Source organism: Rhinolophus sinicus, chromosome 12, assembly GCF_057876585.1.
Source record: "Rhinolophus sinicus isolate RSI-liver-muscle chromosome 12, RSI-T2T, whole genome shotgun sequence".
Classification (NCBI taxonomy): domain Eukaryota; kingdom Metazoa; phylum Chordata; class Mammalia; order Chiroptera; family Rhinolophidae; genus Rhinolophus; species Rhinolophus sinicus.
Genome location: NC_142512.1, coordinates 6,941,885 through 6,966,076, shown reverse-complemented (window position 1 = coordinate 6,966,076; position 24,192 = coordinate 6,941,885). Strand labels below are relative to the sequence as shown.

The window sequence follows — 24,192 nt, the reverse complement described above, 5'->3', positions numbered from 1 at the left end:
CAGGTGTTTAAATGAAAATAGTATTGACTATGTGTTAGTTACTGAAGCTGAGTGATCGGAACACAGTGAGGTTCGTTAAACTATTCTCTCTACTTTGTAATCTTGAAATTTTCTATAATGAACAGTTTAAAAAACGAGTTAAAGGCTTATAAAAAGCTAATCGTATAATGGTGGGTATATGACATTACACATTTGTCAAAATCCACAGAACATACGACACCAAAAGTGAACTCTAATGTAAACTGCAGATTTTGGGTGATGATGATGTGTCAATGAAGGTTCACTGATTGCAACAAATTGTGGGGGACAGAGGGTATGTATGTGCTTTCTGCTCAATTTTGCTGTGAACCTAAAACTACTTTTAAATATGCAGTCTTTTAAATAAAAGTTAACCATATAATTTAAGTCTCCCGTTCTGACCCCATTCCTCCATGCAACATGGTGGGCGGGGGGAGGCCCTGCACCTACTCTTCTCTTTGACACTAGTTAACCCCAGTCGGTTGGGCAAGTCACAGAACTTTACCACTGGAAGTTATTTCAACTTTCAAGGTCTTGGTTTCCTCATCTGAGAGATAAGAAAAGCAATAGCTGCCCTATTTTCCTCACTGGGTTGAGGTGAAGATAAAATAAAGCCACGTGGAAGTGTTTAGAACAACACAGCGATAAAGGCTAGTGTGCCTCAGCTCTAAGTTCATTGCCATCAGATAGAGCTGGCCGGTTGGGGCCAGGTTATTATCCTAGGCATGCTGGAGGGCATGCCCTTGGTTAGGGGATTTGGGGCCACATGGAGTTTGGCTCAGTCATTTTTCAAATTCTCCAAGGTCTTTGTTTCTTCCTCATTCCATTTCTTTTTATAATCACCCTCTTTCTTTCTGTTGCAGGAGGGCTGAGCTCAGTTGTATCTAGTTCCCTGGACTTTTGCAGATTTCTGCATGACAACAATGGCACCTGTAGTTCTTTACAGACTCCATCCACTTTTTTCCCCTGTTAAGTTGCAGAAAACTTTGTTCAAATGAAATCTTACCCAGACCCCAATAAATAAGAGATAACAGTGGGGTTTCTCTGGTTTCTCTGAGACAGTGGTTCTCAACTGGGGGCAGTTTTTTCCCAGAGACATTTGGCAATGTCTGCAGCCATTTTTATTGTGATGAATGAGGGAAGTTGCTACTGGGCAGAGGTGGGTGGTTATCTAGCGGATAGAGTCCAGGGGTGCTGCTCAACATTCTACAATGCACAGGACAGCCCCTACAACAAAGAATTATCCATCCCCAAATGTCAATAGTGCCACTATTGAGACATCCTGCCCCAAGGGAGCAGGAACTAGGTGTGTTTGGCTCATTGCTGTATCTCCAGTTCACAATAGATAATGAATATCACATAGCAGGTGCTCAATAAATATTTGTGGAAATGAAAGAGTGAGATAGGGGTTGGGCCCAGGACCTAGCCTGCTTGACATTCAAAGATACTACCAAACTCCTAGACTATTTTCTGTAGAGGGCAGAGTATACTTTCCAAAGCTTTGTCCTATCAGCTATTCTACGTGGTTCTTGCAGTGCTCCTTCAGTGACAGGCACATCCAACAGAGCTGGGACAAGACAGAACTCAGTTTCCTTCCATACATTGTGCTGATGGCTGCAAAGCCAGCTTTGGCTTTGGACAATGAGAGATTACGCTATCATTCCAGCACAGCCCAGGTGAGAAGCTACCTTCCCATGACTTAGCTCTGTGCTCCTTCTGTCTATGCCTCCCTCTTGGTGCTTCATCTTCTCTAGTTGTGCAGTCGATACTTCCAGTCTGGACAGGGCACCTGGGGCCCTCCCAAGATTTATGCACTCAGCTTGGTACGGGGCACACTCCATAGAGTGACTTCTCACCTGCCTAGTATTAACCCCTCGTTCCTGGCATGCAGGGACTGTAGGTCTGTGTGAAAGTGCGTTTCACTGCGTCATGGGAGGCTGAGTGGAAACCCATATTTGGCTCAACTACAGCCACTTATGTCCACACCAGCCACGGTGTTAGCGTGGCCTTATATTTCTAATGTCACACGAAGTGCAGACCAGGGAAATGATTCCCAACTGCACTCTCATAACCTGAGAGTTTCCTTATTAACAGTAAGGTGTGTTATAGAGCTGTTTTAGAAGGATTTCCTTGTTTACAGAAATTAAATCGATTCAAGATTATCCTGTCAATAAAGGTCCCCTCGCTCATTTGAATGGATGTGAGCAGCTCAGAAAACAGGAAGGATCCCAGGCAGCCGGGTAGCAGTTAATAGTTGCAGCAGCTTGGGGATGAGCACGGTCTAGGCCTGTTCTTGGGGGTAGAAAGATGCCATGGTGTAGTTCTTGCCTTCATGTACCTTACAGCCTAGTTCGCAAGACATGGTCTGTAAGTTAAAGGATAAATAGCAACACGCGTCACAGGAGTCGGGCACACAGCGATACTGCAGGGATCCTCAGGAGGGCTGAAGAAGTCAGGGAAGGCTTCCTGGAGAAGGCAGGCTTGAGGCGAGCCTGGACCACAAATCACTTTTCTGGGACACAAACTTGGGAGACTCTTCTGAGAACAAGAGTGGCATAGAGAGATGTCTGTGCCCTGAGATCCTCCCTGGACGTTCAGAGTCGAGGCCAGCTGCAATGTGGTCTAAAAAACCTGGATCTTCAGCAAGGACCAATCCTGTTGACCAGTGTCCAGTACTTAAGTAAGGGCCAGACTGAAGAAGGCCAAGTTTAGAAAGATAGAAGTTTATCCTACAAGCAGGAGTTACTGGGGAGATCAGCTCTTCTTATGCACTGAAGTAGGGGAGGAGAGAGAGTATTCAGGGGCTAGTCCTGGGGTTCTCACAGGTACTGCAGCATACTTCACAGACCTCACTGTGTTTCTTCAGGCTGGCCCTGAAGACCAGCTCTGACTGTGGGGGCGGGGGCAGTCGGCAGGGTGGGGAGTTTGACTCCTAAGCCCATGGATGGCACCCTCCGGTTTTTCATGTTCAGATTTGCAGTGAGCCAGTTAGATGCCCTTTTGGCTTGTGTGGACTAAGTTTCTGTATTTCTGTCATGAGAAAACAAAGACGGTCTGACCAATAAATCAACGGATATATGTTCTTACGAAAGGTCTAATAAGTTAATTCACTCAGCAAATTCATCATTGATAAAAGCCTAACATGTTTCTCTGCCAGAAGGATTCTTCTTTTAATGAGGATTTATCAAAACTTCATTTTTTATGACTGAGGCTTTGAATGGTTGAATTTTAGGATTATTATTGCAGAAGGGGACAGTAAGCCTTCTTGGCAGCCTGAAAACTGACCACAGGTGAGGCTCACTCCTGCATATTCCCAGACGTGTCCACCTCTGCAGGTAAACGTGAATCTCCACTATTGCTCTGTGACTCAAGTGTTCTCCTTGTACTGGTTGTGAATATATCCTCGTGATTTTTGGAGTGAGAAATTGAGGCTTAAAATCCTAGTTTCATCACTTGCCAAACCTAGGCTAGCTGCTTGGCCTCTGGTACCTCAATTTCCTTGAAGTAAAATAAGAATTTTAACACATTTACCTCTAAAGTTAAAACAATACTGTAAACATGAAGATGGTTGGTAAAAAGGTGAAGTTCTGTACAAATGAGAGTCACAGCACAGGCTCCTGGGGGCCTGAGATTTTAGGTGGCAGGACAGAAGGGGGGGTGGGGGAGATAAAAGAGGACACAGTTGGAAAAACCTCTGCCTCTACCCTAGTGTGCTGACCATTTGGTTACTTAGTTTCATAAGAGGTATGTTGTCATCAGGAGGTTTAAGAGAGAGCACTGGAGGTTTTGGCCTCTTTTTAGAGTGGCCCTGGAGAAGGGCTAGAAGTGAGAGGGCAGCTGCAGGAGAGGTGTGACTGAGACCCCCCAGCTCTGCATTCTGGGAGGGTGTCTCCTACCAGGTTAATGCCATTCACTTCTATGTGCTGGAGGAGGACGCTGGCCACATGCTCTGTGTCCCACTGCACACCTGGGTCATCTGGGAAATCCCTGGGAGGAAGAAGCAGAATGTGAGCATCATTTCTAATCAGGCGCAAACTTTTTGCTAAGCTCTGTTAACTGTGTGTCAGTCTGTGACAGGAATTACATGGGGGTGCTACCCTTAAGCAACCAGATTTCCGTTGAAAGAGATAAGATTTAGAAACATGACGCAACTAGAAATCGATGGACAATTCCACAGAACGCACTTTTGGGGCTTTGTACTTGTTGCTGAGGGGAAGAAACAGACATCAATGAGACAAGGCTCTGTCTGCAAGTTGGAGAGGCAGATCTGTTAACAGCAAAACTGACACAAGGCGGAATGAGTTGTATCTTTATGAGTAATAGTAACAGTGCTTTAACTGAAAAAGTACAAAGGTATGTTACTTCATTTAACTTCATGAACATCTTTTGAGGAGCCTTGACAGGTGAAGTTAAGTAACTTGCTTGAAAAGTTATGTTGGATTGGAACCCAGGCTTTCTGACTGCAAAACCAAGATGTTTTAGCACTAGGAAGTTGTCAACATCCGCCCTCCAATGAGGCCACTCCACGTGGCTTATCTCAGGAGCAGAGGTCTCTGTAGATTGATCTGCACCTTATCTGTGTCTCCACTTGGCCACACCACAGACCTAGCTCCTTCTCTGTCCCCTTGTTTGTACATGGATCTATAGCATCACATGATGTGAGGCCAAGGCCTCAATTTGACCTCCCTTTTTTGAAGATATTATGAATAGATATCCATCTCTCTTTGGCTCAGGTTCTGTGGCGACACTCACAATGTGACTGAGAGGACACAGGCTCTCCTTGCCCCCACTCTGGCAGGCTGCTATAACCTCTCTATGGACAAAGGCCATTAACTGACCCTCTTAGGACTTTGGTCAAAGGAGTCACTGAAGGTTTCCCAGCAGGCAAATGATATGAGCCTCAGCACTAAATAATACAGTTATTTCCATTGCTTCATGTCTACCTCTACCAAGGGTTCCTTCTGTGGAGGGCAGCTTTATACTTTTCAAAGCACAGTCCTGTTAGCCATTCCATGTGGTTCTCATAATGCTCCTACAGTAAGCAGGACAGATAGCTCAGCTGGTAGCTGAATGGATAGAAAATAGAGACTAGGGCAAAGTCCAGCCTTATTCCCTGGGAATAGAGCTAAATATGGTATGTAGAACATGACCTGCGGAGCTCAGACTGCTGAAGGAAAAAGAAATACAGGAATCAGGGAAAATACCTTGGTGTGGAAACAGCTACATACATACCCCTGGTGGGGCGGTCCACATAAATCCATCAAGGCATCATTTTGGAAACTGAATATACCAGTAATACGTAGTCACCCAGATGGTGAAGCAGTCTAAGAGAATGGGTAGGGCAATAGTTGGCTAAGCCTACTAACTCCTGCTAATTCGTGGGAAGTCCTATTGCTGCCTTCCATTTATCTTCAGAGACCTGGGATCTGCTATTCCAGGGCACTTCATGTAGAGCAGGTCCACAGGAAGAGGTGTTACTCTACGCCATTCCTTCAGTAGCTCTACCCTTTTGCTGGAGATATGAAGGCCAATCACTTAGGGGCTTTGGGACTGGAAATGTCCCCTCTGTAATCTGATACATCTGATATGGCAGCATCATCAGGTTTTTGTGATCAAGTCCAAATTCCTCTTGGTCAGGTATTCAAGATTTTCCCCAATCTATCTCCTATTTTGACCCACTTCATTTGTTTTCATTTAAGACAGCAAATAAGGTAACATATGTGAGAAAGCATTTCAAAACTGTAAAGGGATATGTAAAAACGTAGTGGCCATTACTGATGCATTTGCCTAAGAAAAACCCCTTCTTTCTTGCTTGCTCTGAAACCCCCGCAGAGCTCTTTGCTGACTACCTGTATCAGTGGCCAGTGGTTTCAGAGTGAGGCGTGGTCACTCCAGGAGATGAATAAGACGATCCAGGGAGGGAAAGCCAGAAATCATTAGAATTTCTATTTATATGTTTTTCTATCTCTTTAAATTTCTATTCTGTAGCTATTTTATAAGGTATCACATACTAACAGAGTTTATTTAACATGTATGCAATTTAAATAAACCCACAGGTATGAAAAAGCATACTCAAATTTTGCTTCTTTCTGTCAGGGGATTATGATAAAAAATATTTGGAGATCATTGGTCTAATCTAATCACCCTACATTTTATTTTTTTCCTGGATATTATATTTAAAAACAACTTTATTGAGGTATAATTTACATAATATAAAATACACCGATTTAAAATGTACAATTTAGTGACTTTTAGTAAATGTTCCAAACATCTACATTTTATTTTACTAGTGTTTTGCGTATATTCGGCTGAGCCAAAGGCTGCTATACCAACCAGCCTTAGTGGTGTTGAAATATACAAGTAAGAGCTTTGGAAGATAGCAACTTTATAAAACAAATCAGGTACAAAAAAAAAAAGTATGAATTGCAGAGGGCAGCAAGGCATCCCAATGGAATCACCTCCCCTCAAGGTACTAAGATATAAAATTTGACACTGGGAAACTTCCAACAGATAAATCTAAAAAAAGTGACTCCTTTCAGACCAACTGCGTGAGTTGTCCTTTGCTTAAAGTTCAACCCTAATCAACTCAAGGCTTGGGTCTAAGTAATAACTTTTGCAAAGTTCCTTTCTTCTCTGATGGAATAACAATTACACCTTAGATAATAAACATGCTAGCAGAATGTAAACAGGAGTGTTTAAGAGACAGTTGGTGAACGACCTTTGCCCCATTTTTCTTTGTCCTGTAGTCGTCTTCTTGGTGGCTGGAGTTTGTATGATGACTAGAATTGAAGTAGCCATCTTGGCTCATGAAGTAACCTTAGGATCGAAGGCCAGATACAACTAGCCATCACACTAGCCCCAGACAGCACACCTTTACTTGTTACAATTATTATGGGTTTTTTGTCATTTGCTGCATTATCAAATTCTGATTTATATATGCCATACATTTTTAAAGTCTTCATTTTTTTGATTATTTATCATTGAAATAAGGTTGTAATGAGCATCCTTATACATAACTCTTTGTATGCACCTCTCAATAGTTTCTTGGGATAAAATGATAGAAATATAATTTCTGAGTCAAAGGTGAAGTGAACATGTGTAGCTCTCTCTCTTAAGAACCCTGTTATTGGGCAGCCGGATGGCTCAGTTGGTTAAAGCATGAGCTTTCAACAACAAGGTTGCCGGTTCAATTCCCGCATGGGATGGTGGGCTGCGCCCCCTGCAACTAAAGACTGAAAACAGCAACTGGACTTGGAGCTGAGCTGCACCCTCAACTAGATTGAAGGGCAGCGACTCGTAGCTGATGGGCCCTGGAGAAACACACTGTTCCGCAATATTCCCCAATAAAAATTATTTAAAAAAAAAAGAACTCTGTTATTAAGAAGAGATGGAAAGTGTGTTAACTCATAGGAAGTGCAACATTAAGGGGGTGTTTTTTAAAAAGGAGAGAGAGAATTGTGCATTTTATAAGCTGAAAGGAAAGACTACTACTAATACGTATAACTAATATCAAGAGCCCCATTCTTCTTAAAAATCTCAGGTGCTTCTATACCTTTTTATCCCTGTGAGTACCCTGAAAAGTCCAGTTCATTTACTTCCTTTTACAGTTGGAAAGACCTGGTTATGACTGACTTACATGGGGCGTTATGTAGGCACTAAGGGCGCCGGCTGACTGAGAATGTAACAGAACACATACACTGTTAAGACTTCAATTTCATCTTGTTAATCAACCCTTTTCCTTGGAAATCACAGGTACATAATTGAAAGCCAATAGGAAAGCAGAAGTCAAGCCTCAAAGAATAGCCAAGCTTCAGATTTAGCGAAGGCTGGGCATCTCCCTCCCTGTGTGATGCAAATATAAACCATGCGGACGGACTTGCTTCAACAACGGCTAGGTGTTCAAAAGTAGTTCCTTGGCTGCTTGTTACTTCCCCCAAATCCAGGTATGTACAGGCATACAGAAAATGGTAATTAAGTTACTGAGCTTAGAGTTCTAGAAACTCCCTTTAATTAGTAGCAAGTCCTTCATGGTTTTCATTGCAATTTTAATGAAAGAGCATGGCAATCTCTCAGGTGCTAACAGGCCTGGATAAGTTTGCTAATATATAAAGCTGAGCAACTCTTTCTGATTGAAACAGATGGATACAGTGGGCTGAAACCAAGTTTTTGGCCAGGTTTTGCCCAAACAAAACAGAAATGACAACTGTGAAGAACTGAGGCCCAGGAAAAGCAGGGGTTGCAGCAGGCAGTGGCTGTATGGCCCTTAGCTGACATGCCTCTCTTCTTTCAGAATTCCAGCCTGTTGAGCCCTCTCAGCTAGAAATAATAAAACTAAAACTCTAAAATATCTGGTAAGTTACACCTTGTACCTAGACTTTCTAATTTAGAGAGCTGAGGACTTTCCACTCCTCCACGCTACATCTCAGGTCAACCAGGTGGGGTTTCCTGATAAGAAGCCAGCAACAGAGAACTGGGAATAAAGGCAGAACTTCCGAGGTCTTTCACAAAGGAAGTCTGAGGACTCTTTACAACATGAAGAAGGTATACTAAAGATTGTTTAAAGAAAATAGGTATTTTACAAAGCAAGAAATGTAAGCTGCCAAAATACGAAAACCATATATTCTTCCGATTTTCAGAAAATGCAAAATTAAAGTAGGACGTCTGTGTGGTGAAGGACCCAGGGAAAGGTGCTGTTCTGTACTGTGGGTGCCACATCTCAACCAGAGGGCTATTTGGCGCTAAGCAATTATTCATGCCCTTTGATCTTATCTTTCTAGACATTTACTCTAAGGAAATAGTTAGAGAAGCTGAAAAGTCAAATTCAGTTGAGGTAGAAATACCACTTTCACTGCAATTACAGGGGGAAAAGGTCCGCAGTTCTGTTGTGCTGCCACCAGGGAGCAATTTCTCTAACTTCCTGAATGTGGCTTATGAACGATGCTAAAGATAACGTTTTTGGGCAAGTTCAAAGCAAAAGCAAAGAAAGTGTACATACACCCATGGTAACGAATATATATTTTTAAAACATTTATTTATTTTAAGAGTGTTTTTCCAGGACCCATCAGCTCTAAGTCAAGTAGTTGTTTCAATCTAGTTGTGGAGGGCACAGCTCCCAGTGGCCCATGTGGGGATCTAACCAGCAACCCGGGTGTTAGGAGCATCGCGCTCTAACCGGCCGCCCCCATGGTAAGGAATATTAATGTAAAACAGGGAAAAAACCCATCAAGTTACTAAACTTTAAATTTGTTTCTGATTTTTTAGTCTAAAAGAATGAGACATATGAAAGGGGAATAGAAATGTATTTAGAAGAATTGAATTTTAAAAATAAAATAAGTTTGTGAGAGAACTTCTAAATAAAGGGCTCTGAATATGTTCAAGTGTCCAGGTATCCTAGTTTAGTTTCCCCAGAAAGCAGAGCTTAGGATGAAGATTTAACCATGTGATCTTCTGGGGGAACTGTGACCCCTGGAAGCAGGAGTGTGTGGCAGAGGGAGAACTCATACACGATGCTTTGTCAACTTGGCCCCACTTACGGGCATTGGTTGCATGATCCCATGGGACTGTCTGAAAGTTGTATGAAAGCATCTTAGAACTGTCCATCTGTCCAGGAGGAGAAAGAAGGAAGTATTTATCTCCATTAGCTGTTAATTCTCCAATACTTCAGGGTTGAGCATGCTTGGGCACCTGAGATTGCACAATGGCAGAGAAACCCTAGGACAGAAAGCAAGGGGTGTAGAGTGGGCCTGAAGTGAGCAGCTGTCAGATGGTACCAGCCTGACCGTTAGTAGCCACAGCCAGAAGGCGGGATCTGGAGTGAAGCGTGTCCACCACAACCGGGGCTGGCCTCTCAGAGAATGAATCATTGCACATTTATCTCATCTGGACTAGGTGCCCAAGCTGGGGCTAAGGTTGGGGGATACAAACATGAATACAAATCATGGTCCCTTCCCTCAGGAAGCTTCATGCCTACCTAGTTGGGTGAGGTTCGCCTTGCTGCAGGATGAGGAATTTGGAAGGGGCTGGAGACGGTCAAGGGCTGGAGAGAAGGAATGCCAGGCTGGGGTAGCAGCATGGCTTGCTCATGGCACTGCCATCAATCAGTGGTTGTTGAAGCACCTTATCTAGACAACTAGACAACGGGCACTTTGAAGACCTCTGAGGAGAATCAGATGTGTATTTTGGAAGCTATCTAGTACCACAGAGGAAGCCGACTCTTGCCAGTCTTTTGGTCCAATAACTACAATACTCACAGCCCCTTCCCTGGGGTGTATTTAGTAAACACAATATTAATACTGCTGAAAAGAGCCCCAAACTTAGCCCTGCCCTAGATCTTTGTGTTGAGTAAACAAGCCAGGCCTGCCAGCCTGTGAGTGCTCATAAAAATAACGTTTGTTTTCCTACTGACTGAATATCCTCAAATACTGACCTTTTCTACACATTCTAATGACTCACCCTGCCGACACTCTTTAGAACCATGTCAGGAGAGTCATGGAAACGCTCTGTAAAAATCTGTGGGTTGTCAATTCCTTTGCTCACAAGGCCCTGGCAAGGAAAGTCCCCTTCCCTCCTCTCCTCACTCTGGGAAAAACCGTAGGCCCAGGTCTTCCCTCCCCCAGCCCCTGCCCTGCAGGCAGAGGCTGGCTATACAGAGTCTGCCACTGGAACGGCACCAGGGTTGGGTAATAGCTTATCTCTCTGAAAACCGAGTCCCACTTTTGCACACTGCACTCTGAACTTTAATACAGACAGAGGCTGCTCGCACACCCTTATTTGGTCTTGTGGTTTGTACGGCCCAGCTGGAAGGTTCAGCCCGCCCCTCCCCCACCCACCTCCGGCACATTTCTAAACTCGATTACTTCCTTTGTCATCCAATGCGGGCAAAGGTCATTTGAGTTCAGTGAACACTGAGGCCAGCCCAGAGCATGGAAGATTACCTGGGTCCTGTGCAGTCCCAGGGAGCCTCAGACTGCGAATACTGCCACCCAACGGGTCACTGTGGGAGGTCTCACAGTTTGGAAGAGCATGGCTACTGAAGTGCAGTAGAAACCAAGAGATGGCAAAGGAATTAGATCTAAACTGAAGGAAGGTTGGAGATGTGACATTCTAAGCAGGGCCACGCAACTTCTTGGGGGTATCTTGGGATCACCAAAAAACAGAGAGGAAAAGAAACATAGGGAAAAAATGAGTAAAGGAGAAAGGAAAAGACAGAAAAAGTAAGAGGACTCAAAATAGAGGTACATGCATAAAAAGCAATCTGTTTTTATTAAGGCCCTGTTCTGATAAGGGCCCCAACCTCAACCAGTTTAGGAACTCAGAAAAAGACCAAGCGTCACAAGAGACCCTTGTCCACATAAGGCTTACAGCCCCCAACGCTAACCATAAAATAGACTTTTTTCTTTCTCATAGGACATAAATGGATTTACAAATCGTGGCTGTTAGGTATTATACTCACATCAGTCACACCACTGCCTGGGCTCACCTTTCTCAGAAAGGTGCATTTCATATTACCACAACAAATAAAGTCTGTAGACTTTGCAAAGTTCATGTGAGAAATCTCTTTCTAAAAAATGCCAGTTTGCTATCTTATGTGGCTACTGAAAACCAGAAAAGAACCTGTTCATTGAACTTACTTCAGAGTTCATGGAGTTCTTCTTGCCCCCATTAGCTTCAAAGGAGGTAGTTTAAGAGGCAGACATTTGTATCCAAACCTCTCCTCCCATTTTCCTCCACTCTTGACAAAGACAGTGGTGGTGGGAATGGGTTTGCAAGTAATTTTGGATACAAGAAGACAGAGGAGGAATCTCCTAAGCAGAAGGCTGTGTAATATCATTTTGAATAGAGAATAAAGGGTCAGTAGCATAACCTTTTGACTGGTCTTTAAATCTTCTGGTGCCTGAAATTTCTACCTCAGTTTTGTTTTTTAGAACAAAAATTCAGGTTACTTCAGAGAAGGGGTTCATCCCTGATTTGCGCAAGCCCTTGAAACACCGTCGTGTGCCAAGAAACAGATAAGACTGAAAGACAGAGGGTTGGGGACTTGAAACCCTCTGGGCCAGCCAGGGCCTGGTTCACAATAAGCACCCACTGGAATTCCGAAATGGGTGACTAGGGAGCTCTGGGAAAGCTTTAAGGTGGAAATGGTACTTTAATATTTAGGTTCCACCAAACTGTAAGCCACCATCCGAGATGATATAAGGAATGCAAGTGGGCAGAACGATCAGACAAGCATTCAAATAACAAAATGTAAAACAAAAAAGCACTACAAGAGAAGTCAAGGGGGTGGCCGGATGGTTCAGTTGATTAGAGCATGAGTGCTGCACAGCAGGGTTGCCAGTTCGATTCCCACATGGGCCAGTGAGCTGCGCCCTCCACAACTAGATTGAAGGACAACGACTTGGAGCTGACGGGCCCTGGAGAAACACACTGTTCTCCAATATTCCCCAATAAAAATAAAATAAAATAAAATCAAGACAAATTGCTATGGGGGTTCAGAGAAGGAAAATATAACATTCTAGGGTATGGATCAAAAACCATCTCATGAAAGCAGAGGCATCTGAGTTAGATTAGGAGGAACATGGCTCCCAACAGGAGCCCAGAATTCCAGACAGAGGAGAACAGCTTGAGCTAAGGTGTGCAGGGAGGGAGGGACCCCTGTGATTTAGGAACAGAAGTTCAATTTAGCTGGGGCACAGGGTACCTCTCACCTTATAGATTTGTTTACAGCAAAGAGTTATGGAGGGGTTTCAGTGGGAGTGGCCAGATCAGACATGCTTTAGGAAATTCAGCTGGAAACAGTCTGAGGAATAAATTGGGAGAGTGGAGGATGGCTAGTCAACTATAAGAGTCCCGTCAAAAGGAAATGGCCACGAGATTGGAAAAGAGCAAAGAGCCAACAACTATTACTAAAGAAGACTGCCAGATTTAGCTGCTAACTGGATGCTATGAAGAAGGAATGACATCAAAGATAATTACGGTTTTAAACAGGAGGGACTCCAGTTTTAGAAACGTTCCTTTAAAGTCAAATGCTGTCTTTTTTTTTTTTTTTTAGTGATCACTTGGTATAACAATCCAAAGTGCTGGAATGGGCATTGAAATTGGTGGTATTCAGTTACAAAGAACTCCTCTGAATGGTGCTTACTTTTTTGGTTTGTTTTAAGATCATTAGAATTAAAACAACACATAAAAAAATTTATCATAAAGAAGTTGTAACCATTGAGAAACTATCTGGGGATTGTCTTAAGAGTGCAAGAACGCTAGCTTGGAAAACACTTACGTAGGGAGAAAGGACATCTGAAGGCAACAAGACAGTGTGGTAAAATGGAAGTTGAGGGAGAAGTCAGCGCAGAGAGCAGAGCAGTCAGCAGGACCAAACGCTGCCAAGAGCCTGAAGATGAGTCCTAAACAAAGGCCATTGGATTTCACCCATTGAGAAATCCTTAGTGGCCTCCGAAAGTGGTGCTAATGAGTGGGGTAGGCAGAAGCCAACCTGCAAGGACAGAGGTCAGTGGATGGTCAGAAAGCAGCACCAGCAAGTGCTTTCAAGAAGTCTGAGAGTGATAAGAAAGAGAGAAAGATGTAATGGAAACCCAAAGGGACTGCAGTCTGGGGAAGGGTTTTTTACAATCTTGAGGATGTTTGAACTCTGAGACAAAGAAGTCCGTTGAGTTGGTAGAAAGTAAAGCTACGTGAGAAGGGCAAAGTAAGAGAGACAGGACAAAAGGAGACGTGGGTAAAAGTCCGGGGAAGCTTGTAGAGAGCAAACAGCTATTGGTTTTAACTGGGTTAACTTCCCACTTCCTCAGGTTGCTGTGAGGATTACATGAGATAATATCTGAAAAACACTTAGGACAGAGCTTGCATGTGATGAGTGTCCAATAAATGTTAGCTATTTTGCTGATTCTTGATTGGAAGGTAATTCAATGCTGAGGAATGAAATGAGCAGTGGGGTATGAGACTGCACAAGGAAGGGGTCAGTCAACAGCAGACAGTCCTGTAGGATTAAATCACAAAATGTGATTTAAGGAGAACAGAGCCAGGCTATGACGGGCCTTGAAGACTCAGCAAAGGCCTCCATTGTGCCAAAAGGTAGGGCATACTCTGGGGCAGGCTAAATGAGAGAAAAATTCTGTACAGAAATCCAGATAAGAGATGATGAGGGCCTGAACTAGACGGTGGGAATGAAAAGATGGAGATAAATAGGAGACATGATGCAGAGCTAGATTCTACACGACTAGGGGGCCGAGCAGACACAGGGGAGGAAGGCCAAGTGGACCTGAGGCACCCACCACAGTGACTGCAAGGAGGATACTGGTGCCGGCAGCACAGATGAGAGAAGTATGACTGCCTGGAAGAAGGCCGAAGAGAGAACCGTGAAGATCTATAAAGAAAGGGCTGGCAAGGATGGGGGCAGCAGAGGAGGCTGAGAAGCAGCGGCTGCTGATTGCCTGTCTGACTTGCTCTAGATAGCGCATGAGCACCAACCACCAGCAGCGTGCCCAAGACTAGGCTAGATGCTGGGAAGTGAGAATGATGAGGACAGGGCCCCACAGTGTATAAAAGAGGAGCTTCCATGGGCAATGTCCTCGTGGCCATCCACGTTCAGGCTGAGGCCGCGCAGGATGTATTCCCCTCCCTATGAAGAGTGCCAGCAGCTCTGAGGAGGGCAGTGCAGAGCCCATGGTGAGTTTAATGGTTGGCCAAGAGCAGGTGCACTACTGAGTGTTGCCTGAAGTAAGAGCCAGGAGTGACTCCGAAGCTGTGGCTGACCTGCAGGGGAGTTCTGAGGCCACCCTGACCCACCGGGAGGTGACCTCTGAGATAAGGCTTTAATCTGGATCAATGGATTCTGATGGAAGTGAAGTGGATTCCTATTCTAATTCAAGAGTATTAATAATAACCAATAACTTTGTAATAGTTCAATAAGAGCTTTTGTATATATAATTGGTGATTTAAAATTTTTTAAAAATCTTCTATAGATTAACATTTCTTCTAAGAGTGTTAAATCTTGAGTGAGAGATTTTTGCTATTCACAAATGTCTCTCGAGGTAGGCATTATTTACTATTCCTTGTTGCTGGGCCCATAAAGGGGCTGAGTCCTACGACCAGCTTGGACAACAAGCTCAGCTGCCTGCTAAGCAAACATCAGGATATCTTCCGAAGCTGCATTTTGCATAGACCCTTTCACCCACTTAATGAGCACTCTGGATTCCCTAAAATTGTTCGTAATGAGTGGTAGTTTGAGGAAGAATACGGTTCTCCCCAGTGGTATTGCTGATTCAGTAATTAGAGAACGTAATAGAAGGGACTTTAGCAACCATCTAAATAGTTCCATTAGCCTTAGAAAAAGTCAGTCTAGGGTTCCTTTTTGAAACCAATTCTGACTTAATATGTTGGGGACGTAAAATCGGTCTGTTTTCAAGGTGTCTAGGTATGTGTAATAAGGTCACATAGAAATAGATATTTTCCATAATAGTATCTACTATTTGGTGAAATAAAACCCAGACCAATTATCATCTCTATTCAGCTTTCCCTTGTGCTATCTCTTTCCTAAAACTTGGGCTTTTCAAATATTGTAAAGAACAACAATATGGATTCTTTCTATCTCCTTCCTGCGCCCTCTGAGATCCTGGTGATTGAGGCCAAGAAGTCTAAGTCAAGGCACCACCAGCCACTCCGTTGCCCAGAACAAGGAAGGCCTTTCAGGGAACTGAGGGCGGGCAGGTCTGAGGGGCATTTCCCAGGAAGACCCTAGCTGTTGGGAGTCACAAGGCTTCTGAAAGGCAAATTTTGCTTGAAAAGCGGCGGTGTCCAGATCAGGGCAGTCTACCACTAAGGCAAGTTACAGTCCTGGCCCATTGTTCAACCCCATCTTAGCAGTGTCCCCATGGATACCTGTCCCTCCCTCCTTTTACACTCTAGGCAACATCAGAATTTCTGAGGATGAGTATCTAAAAGTTTCTATTGCTCTAGTTTGCCTGTGACTTGCTCACTTCTTATCACACGGAAGATGTAACAATGGGCACCAACACCACTGTACACTTTTTCTTCTGCACCAGACCTAGACCTTAGTTCCCTCTTACCGAAAATTCTGTCACAGATCCCCTTTTTCTTTTACCTTCTCCTTTGGCCAGTCTTACAAAAACTCACCAATATCAGTATCCAAATCCTTCTGGAATATTTTTTAGATATAGACAAAGAACTAGGCATCAAATATTGCAGCAGGAAATATCTATGTGGCTAGGGATTTATAAGGAAAATAGTCAAGAAAGAATTCAAATCACTTCAAGATCATTCACAATTGGGTTGATTCTATTTGGTGTGGTTGCTTGAAAGTATAAACAGGGACACACTCGCAGTGCCGGCCATGAGAATGTGTTAGTTATTCTGAATGTTCTATCTGGCTTTGTAGATAGCAATATGCATGTTATCAGGGATGGACTGGCATTCATTTATTAACAACCTCTGGTACTCAGTCTCTGAAACATAAAAGCAGTTAGTGTTCTTTCAGAGTAATTAACAATACTTAGACTTTTTGTAGGCAATGTGGAAAGCTGCTAGAATTAGCATCTAAAACGTGTCAAAATTTAACTTATAAAAATGAGTTAAAAACGAACTATTGTTCTGCAGCAATGTTTTCCAACTGAAGTCCACAAATCCCCAAGAGTCTGTGGCTAAATTCACAAGAGTCATGAGAAAAAGGTATTTTTACTTAGATAATCTAAAAAATGTTATGATTGTTTTATTTACAATAAAGCAGATATGTTCATGTGATTTTCATGTTTGTATCTACCCATGTGATAACAGGAGTCTTCTCAAAGCACCTGAGAATTTTTTCTTTTGAAAAGGACCCAATACTATGTAATCTAAACATGAACAGAAAATTCAATTAGGAAGAAATAAAAGATCCACATATTACTCAAGGTTAACAAACCCTCCTCCATAATATCGTGGGTTAAAAACCAGGCCCTGTCTCTAGGCAATAAAAGTGAGTCTGTATGTACCAACACTCTCCTTCCCCAGTCTTACGAGACCCTTAACTCCTCTCATGTGTGGAGTTAACATGGATCCAGGCAGGCACCATGTGGGGTTACTCATCCCGGGTAGTGCCTAGAATTACCCATGCGAAAGCAGAATTTAGACTTAGCATCCAAATGGCTCACAGTGAATCTTAAGCATCTGTGAGCTATCAAGTTCCAGTCTCTCCCTCAACTCCTATGCTTTTCCAGGTCCATGTGCTGGGCTGTGCCCATCTCTCTCTCTACTGGGTAGAGCCAGCCTACCTGGTCAGGACCTCACGAGGGTCTGGTGAGGCCACACATTAAAGCCTAGTGACTTGTCCCAGCTGGCTCCAAACAAGGTCAACTCAGAATCACCACAGAGCCAATTGCCGGACTCTGACCACCTCTGTTAGCTAGAAACCCTTGCTGTGGTGTCTTACTCACTAGGTTGGGCATCCTTGGAAATAGACGAGTCTAATTCAAACCTGCCTTCACCTCATCTTCAAGCTACTATAGTCTGATGTCTACTTGTTGGCCTGTGCTGTTGACGTCCCTGCACCTCTAGTCCCATGTTTCCCTGAAAATAAGACCTAGCGGGACAATCAGCTCTAATGCATATTTTGGAGCAAAAATTAATATAAGATCCGGTCTTATTTTACTGTAATATATGACCGGGTCTTATATAATACCGGGTCTTATATTAATTTTTGCTCCAAAAGAATCATTAGAGCTGATTGTCCGGCAAGGTCTTATTTTCGGGGAAACAGGGTAGACATGTCTGTTATGATAATCTGGAGGGGAGAGAGGTGCAATGGGTACTGAACTTAGGTGTGATAGCAATAAATTAATAAAACTTACAGAAAATCCTCTCTTGGGATGTATAGTAAAATAAAAGAAATGTAAATGAAAGTTTAAAAGTTAGAGATATACATGAATTTGTTAAAGATGATGCTGAGCCTGAAACCATCCTAAGTGGGTCTCATGTATCCGTCTCTTACGCAAAAGATCTTGTTATTACATGCATCCATCTAGAAGGCACAACTTTTGATGTCAACAAGCCTCGTCTTATTGAGAGGCCCTAAACACTGACAAAATAAGCATCTAAACCGTATTGAAATCTGGCTTGTGTAAATGAATTTAAAGTGAACTGTGGCAAGGTTTTCCAGCTGAGGTCTGCAAGGACTCTAGCCTTTCTCTTTTCTTGGCCTCAAGTCTTAACTGCATGTCCTGACCCATTACTTACACCATGTTCCAAGCTCCTCACATCTGCCTCACTCTTGATCTATTTCTAACCTGTCCCAACTTTCAAATTTGACACCTGACACTTTCTGACAATAACTCTCATTTTCAACTGACCAGGATTTGGGTTCTCTGTTTGTGACAGGCTGCTTTGGAACACTTTAGATGAGCACCTTTCCTGATTAAAGTCTAGGAGCCCTGGTGACCTGTGGCTTTGATCCCTGCCCGGTGAGTCCCAAGCTCATCAGCAGAGGCCATCACGTGGCTAATGAGAATAGGAGCCTCTTCATAGCGGAGGAAGCTGGAGACACTGCACTTGCCCACAAGCTCTGGTCATGGCTCTGACACACCTGTCCCAATAAGTTTCCAATGGCTCATTTTGGTGATAGAGCAAAAGGGACAATTCGGGGCTTTGAAAAGTATTTCTTTTCCCCTCTTAGGCAGAGCGACATTTTTGGTGTTCAGTCTGACAGGTATGGTGGAAAAATGAGTCTTTTAGTGGAGGTGATGTATACACTCAGTCACTAAATCCACACATCTGGGAGCCTATCTGGCCTCCTCTCTCCCTTATCTTTGACAGCCAATTGGTCAGCAAGTCCTAGAAACACTAACGCTGCAATAGTCCTTGAAGTCATCTTTCTCTGTCTTGTCTGCCACGGCTTTATTTCTGCCTCTGACCCTTGAAAAAATGGGGGTTAGGTGCGCCGACTCCCCACGCAGTCAAAAATCCGCGTATAACTTTTAACTGCCTCAAACCTAAGTCATCCTATCCCTCAGAATCAGTGGGGGATTGATTTCAGGACCCCGCGGACACCAAAATCCGTGGGTGCTCAAATCACTTGCATAAAATGGTGTAGAACAATGCATCCAGTTCGCCTCCGCATCCGTGGATTACCAACTGCAGATTGAAAATACTGTCTTACGTCTGTGGTTGGTCAAATCCGTGGATACAAAACCCGCGGATACCTGGGCCAACTGTATATGTATAGAAAAAAATCTGCATATGAGTGAACCCGTGAAATTGAAACCCGTATGTTCAAGGGTCTGCTATAGTTCCCACCTGCTTATGCTAACTAGTCCCACCGCACCAAGTCTGGACCCCTCCTCGAGGCCAAGCTGCTCTCTACAAGGTTGTTAGAGACAGCTTTTAAAAACACAAATCAGGGGCAACGGGATGGCTCAGTTGGTTGGAGCGTGAGCTCTGAACAACAGGGTTGCTGGTTCAATTCCTGCATGGGATGATGGGCTGCGGCCCCTGCAACTAAAGGACAATGTCTGGGAGCCGATGGGCCCTGGAGAAACACACTGTTCCCCAATATTCCCCAATAAAAATTAAAAAAAAAGCAAATAAAATCAAGTCATTGCCCAGTTTAATACATTTCAAAGCCCCTTATAGTTTAAAGAAATTGTTGAAATTCCTTAACCTTAACCTAACACACATCTTCCAATCTGCATCTGCCTCGCTAGCTCAGGAGGACATCTTCCGTCATATTCCCTCAGGCGACTTGGACCCCAGCTATCTGGAAGCACACATTCTGTATGGAATGCATGTGGCTAATTCCTACTGTCCTTCAAGACTCAGATCACAGGTAGCCTGTCTGTGGCATTTTTCCCAACTCCTGCATCAGAGTCCACGGACGGCACTCTTTCGTGGGCTGGTCTTCGGAAGAGGCCTTCTGTGCTGCGCTCACGTCATTAGTTGGTTTGTTGGCCTTCTCTACTGCACTGTTCGCTCTTTGACGACAAGAATTTGACTTTTCATTTTGTATTCCTAGGACCTAGTATTTGAGATATATGCTCAAAAAAATGAGTGTTGAAGGAAGACTGAATAAACAAATTTCAGAATAAAGAAACAAACAAACTGATGCCCAGGTGCCTCTCATGAGCTCTCAAGGCCTGTTTCCTCCTGACTTCCACAGGAAGCTGGCTCAGTGGGGCACTGGCATTTTGTACACAGCAGCTTCACTCCCAAGTGTGGAATGTGCATCCACCCTGAGAACATAGGCCTAGGGAGAGTGTAGAAAACGTGAAACAAACTTGAGATAAAACCTGTGGCATTTAATGAACTAGGGTGACTAAAGAGGACCCACACAAAGTGGCTGGGGAAGTAAGGAGGTAGGAGGACAGTCAGGGCCGAGTACTGCTACAGATGCCAAAAGTAGTGTCCAGAGGTGGGGGGGGAGTGGTCAGCATTCATCAGAGCTGCTCAGAGAGCCAGTAAGATGGGGACTGAAAAGTATGCCACTGATTTCACAATGTGGAAGTTACTAGTGACCTTGAGGAAAAGGAATTTTAATGGCAGAAGGAAGAGGGAAGACAGTGAGCCAGATTTTACTGCATTGGGAGGGGAATGAATAAGAGATGAGCATGTGCAGATGGTGAGTAAAGATAATACAAGATTATAAAAGAAGAGAGAGAAGTTGGGTAGCGATGGGCTGGGGCCGTTAAGAGGAGGTTTTTTGGTTAGTTTGTTTGATTGATAAGAGAATCTTGAACAAACATATGGCAAGAACCCAAAACAGCAAAATAAAACCAATAGAAGTAAAGGGAAATTTGCACTGAAGCAAGCTATAGACATAAATTATGTGGCATAGGTCAGGATTATTGATATGTCAGTGACGAGGCTGTAAAGAACAGATGTCCAGGTGTCGTCCTGCAGTCCTGGCAGCTAGTCATAGCAAATAGATCACTGTTTCCTACCCTCTCTAATTTCTAAACTATCCTCTCTGAATTCTGGGAATCTATTTCATAGGTCATGCAATGGAGTAAGCAGCAATTTGACATTCACAAGCTGTGTCAGGCTAAGGATAAAAGACAGGAGACAAGCAGGCTCACAGTAGGAAGTGCTGACTTTCACAGATGAGACGAAAGGGGATGGCATTTGGTTACTAACACAGGATGCCAGCTAACACTTGAGTGATATTTTAATATGTTATGTCCATGTACTACTTGGGGCACACTTACATTAAAAAATTGTTTATCTAAAATTCAAATTTAACCGGGCTTTTATACTTTATCTGGCAAACTTGTTTAGGATACGTACCGTTTTGCAGGGCAATTATTCTGTTTATTGAATCACAAAATGTTAGTTGTGAAAAAGGACCTTAGGGATAATCTAACTCAACACCTTTATTTTATTAAGAGAAGAAGAAGGATCAGAGCACAGATAGGCCTGCTGGCTGCCACCTTGTCAGACAGAAAGTGGAGCTGGGGCCAGATCATACAGTCCCTGGGAAATTTCCAATTCTGTTTCCGCGTCTAGCTCCAGGAGACATCATGAAATTCTCTAAGATGCCTTATCATCAAATTAATTTTAATCTACTCTATTTAAAAAAAGAAATTCAATATATGTTCTATGATGTCTTTAGGATCTATTAAAGAAAAAGGTACATTGTTAAATTGAGAAATCATGCATAACATATCCCAATTACAAAAAGGTTGAGAAATAATAGTTTACACTGGAGATGAGTCCTAGGGAGAGATTAGTCTACTTAACTTTTCGTGGGTAACTTCCATGGGTAATCTAGCCTGTTTGTAGGTAGGTGACTGATAATGAAAAACATGCCACATAAATTCATCTCAGGTTCTATCTAATAATTTGGAACTTATTGTGGGATCACAGAGAATCAGTCCAGGAAACCACCTACAAAACAAGAACAGGAGCAGGATGATGAAACTAGAGTAGGGATTAAATACATTGTAGTGGGAAGACGGAGAGTGACAGCGAGGCTGGCATCTGACTGTAATCTTTTTTAAAAACATATTTCTATTACTTTCTATTTATTTTTTATTGAGGTATAATTGACATATATGATTATAATCTTAAAAGTATATATTAGTGCTGAGGAAAACTCTGTTAAGACATGGATTCAAATATGTAACTTTGTAAAGATTGATGAATGAAATTCAAGATTACAAAGATAATCTAGGTTGAATACTTGAGAGATACAGTGACTCATTCTTTAAAACAAATCCTTGACTTTAACCAGATAGCTCAGTGGCTAGACAAGCAAACTAAGTGCTTTGGCAATGCCTGGAACAGCCCTCCCCCTCCACAGCCACCCTCACCTGATCTCAGCTTCCTAGATCCTATCTCCTGGCTCTGGCCCTCCAGACCTTTCTGACTCCTTGGAGAATTGGGAGCTTGGTTTCCTGCATATTTCTGGCTCTGTGAATGCCTCTGGCCCTGGCATCTGCCAGTGCCTGCCTTGACTTCTGCTCCTAAAGATGCCATTTCAGCCCCACCTGGAGGCTGAGGGATTCAACATGCCCACCTTGTCACCTAATGCTCCCTTGCGGTAGCTATGCTCTACAGACACTTCTTCAGGGTGGCTTAAAAGGAGTACTGAGAGACATTTCGATTTTTCCTTAGCTCAGCTAGGACCGATACAAGCTGTTTCTTTATGCTCTCCTTTATAGATGCAAGCCTTTCTTCTGAAAAATAGTGATTTCCAAAAGTTAAGGAAAACACTGGACTGGAGGGTGAGAAGGAAAAAAGGATGATGCAAAGAATAAATCTGCAGAACAGCATTGTGAAAAATAAATGAATTACATTGCCATTTGTCAGGCAGAGGAAGCTGAGATGGGGGTGAGAGGCCACACCCAAGGACCCAGAATCAAGAGCTGTTAGTTGCTCCTGTTGTCTTGTAAGAAGTAACTGATGTCAGAGGTAAAGCTATACTGTCTTGCACACTGCGTGAGGGGATGCCATACTTTGGGCTACACACAGAGGTTTGCCCCAAGAATGCCAAGTGACTAGAGGGTCCAATAAATTTTTCCTTACTCTCGTAGTCCTTTCTGCCCTTGCATTCTTATCAGAAAGCTTGCTTCCATGTCCGTACTTCTAAATAAAAAGTCCAAATAATTCCACCCTCCCAGGCTACCTGACCCAAGCTTGTCTACTCCAATTCTCTCGTGCAGGAATTTGGGGTTGCTACTCAGAGACTCCAGCCCAGAGGTTCTCGAACATTACTGTGCTTTAGGATCCTTTGGGGAGTTTGTTAAAATATGCAGATTCCTGATTCCTCACCCCATCCCATTAGATTCAAGATGACAGCGGAGCCTGTGTTTTAACAAATGCCCCTGGTAATCCTGTTTCACCTGGCCTGAAGATCAATCGCTATTATTTTATGAAATACCACTCTAGTTAGTCCGTTTGGATGGAGAGTGGCCATGTAAAGCCAGGGCCACAGAGGCCATATGCACAGGCTACAGCCGAGAGACCAGGTAGCCTATGTGTATCTTGGGCAAGTTATTTGACCTCTGTTTCTGCATCTGTAAAATGGGAGTAACAACACTATCTACCTCATAAGATTGGGAATTAAACAAGTTAGTAAATTAAAGCATGTACAATAGTGTTGGATACAGAGTAAGGATATGTCAACTATTATTATTATCTAGCTGCTGATAATGTGTCACTAAAAGGAAAAAAAGAAGTGGCAATAGAAAGAAAACGGCTTGGAAGAGAGAGAAAGCTTCATCTCACACCACTAACTTGCACTATGCCTGTACCACCGCTCCCCCAGGATTCATATCCCACAGTCTGGGGCCTCTGCTACGTTTGGGTTTTCTATCTGTAATGCTCTTCTGCTTCATCACCAGCCTACCTTCCCCTCAGTCATGACTCAGCTCAGGTCATGTAGAACATCATCATCTTTAGGAAGACCTGCCTCAAAATGCAGGTTGGGCAAAGTATCTCTGTTCTGAGGTTTCTCTGCACTTCCGCATGCGTTCTGCCTCTCCTCTGACCACGGCATGATGAACATTTATGTCATCTCCTCTACACGGGGAGCTCTCTGAGGGGTGAGTCTGTTTTGCTTACTGATCTCGCCCCTGCTGTCAGAACAGGCCTTGCATGGAGAGCTGGGCAAAGCAGACTCTTGACTCCCAGGGGAGCACGGGACAGCTCCTTTACTATGGCTCGTCTTATGCAAGCCTT

The 24,192-nt window shown here is 43.5% G+C and overlaps 1 protein-coding gene across 1 annotated transcript in view; it reads right to left on the bottom strand.

Annotated features, from left to right (window-relative positions):
• The window catches only part of PIGL (phosphatidylinositol glycan anchor biosynthesis class L), a 61,127-nt gene that overhangs the window by 12,426 nt on the left and 24,509 nt on the right, over positions 1 to 24,192 (bottom strand). The window contains exon 3 of the mRNA XM_019757398.3: positions 3,915 to 4,005. Within this exon, the coding sequence (XP_019612957.3) occupies positions 3,915 to 4,005 (91 nt within the window). The remainder of the gene's footprint in view (positions 1 to 3,914; positions 4,006 to 24,192) is intronic.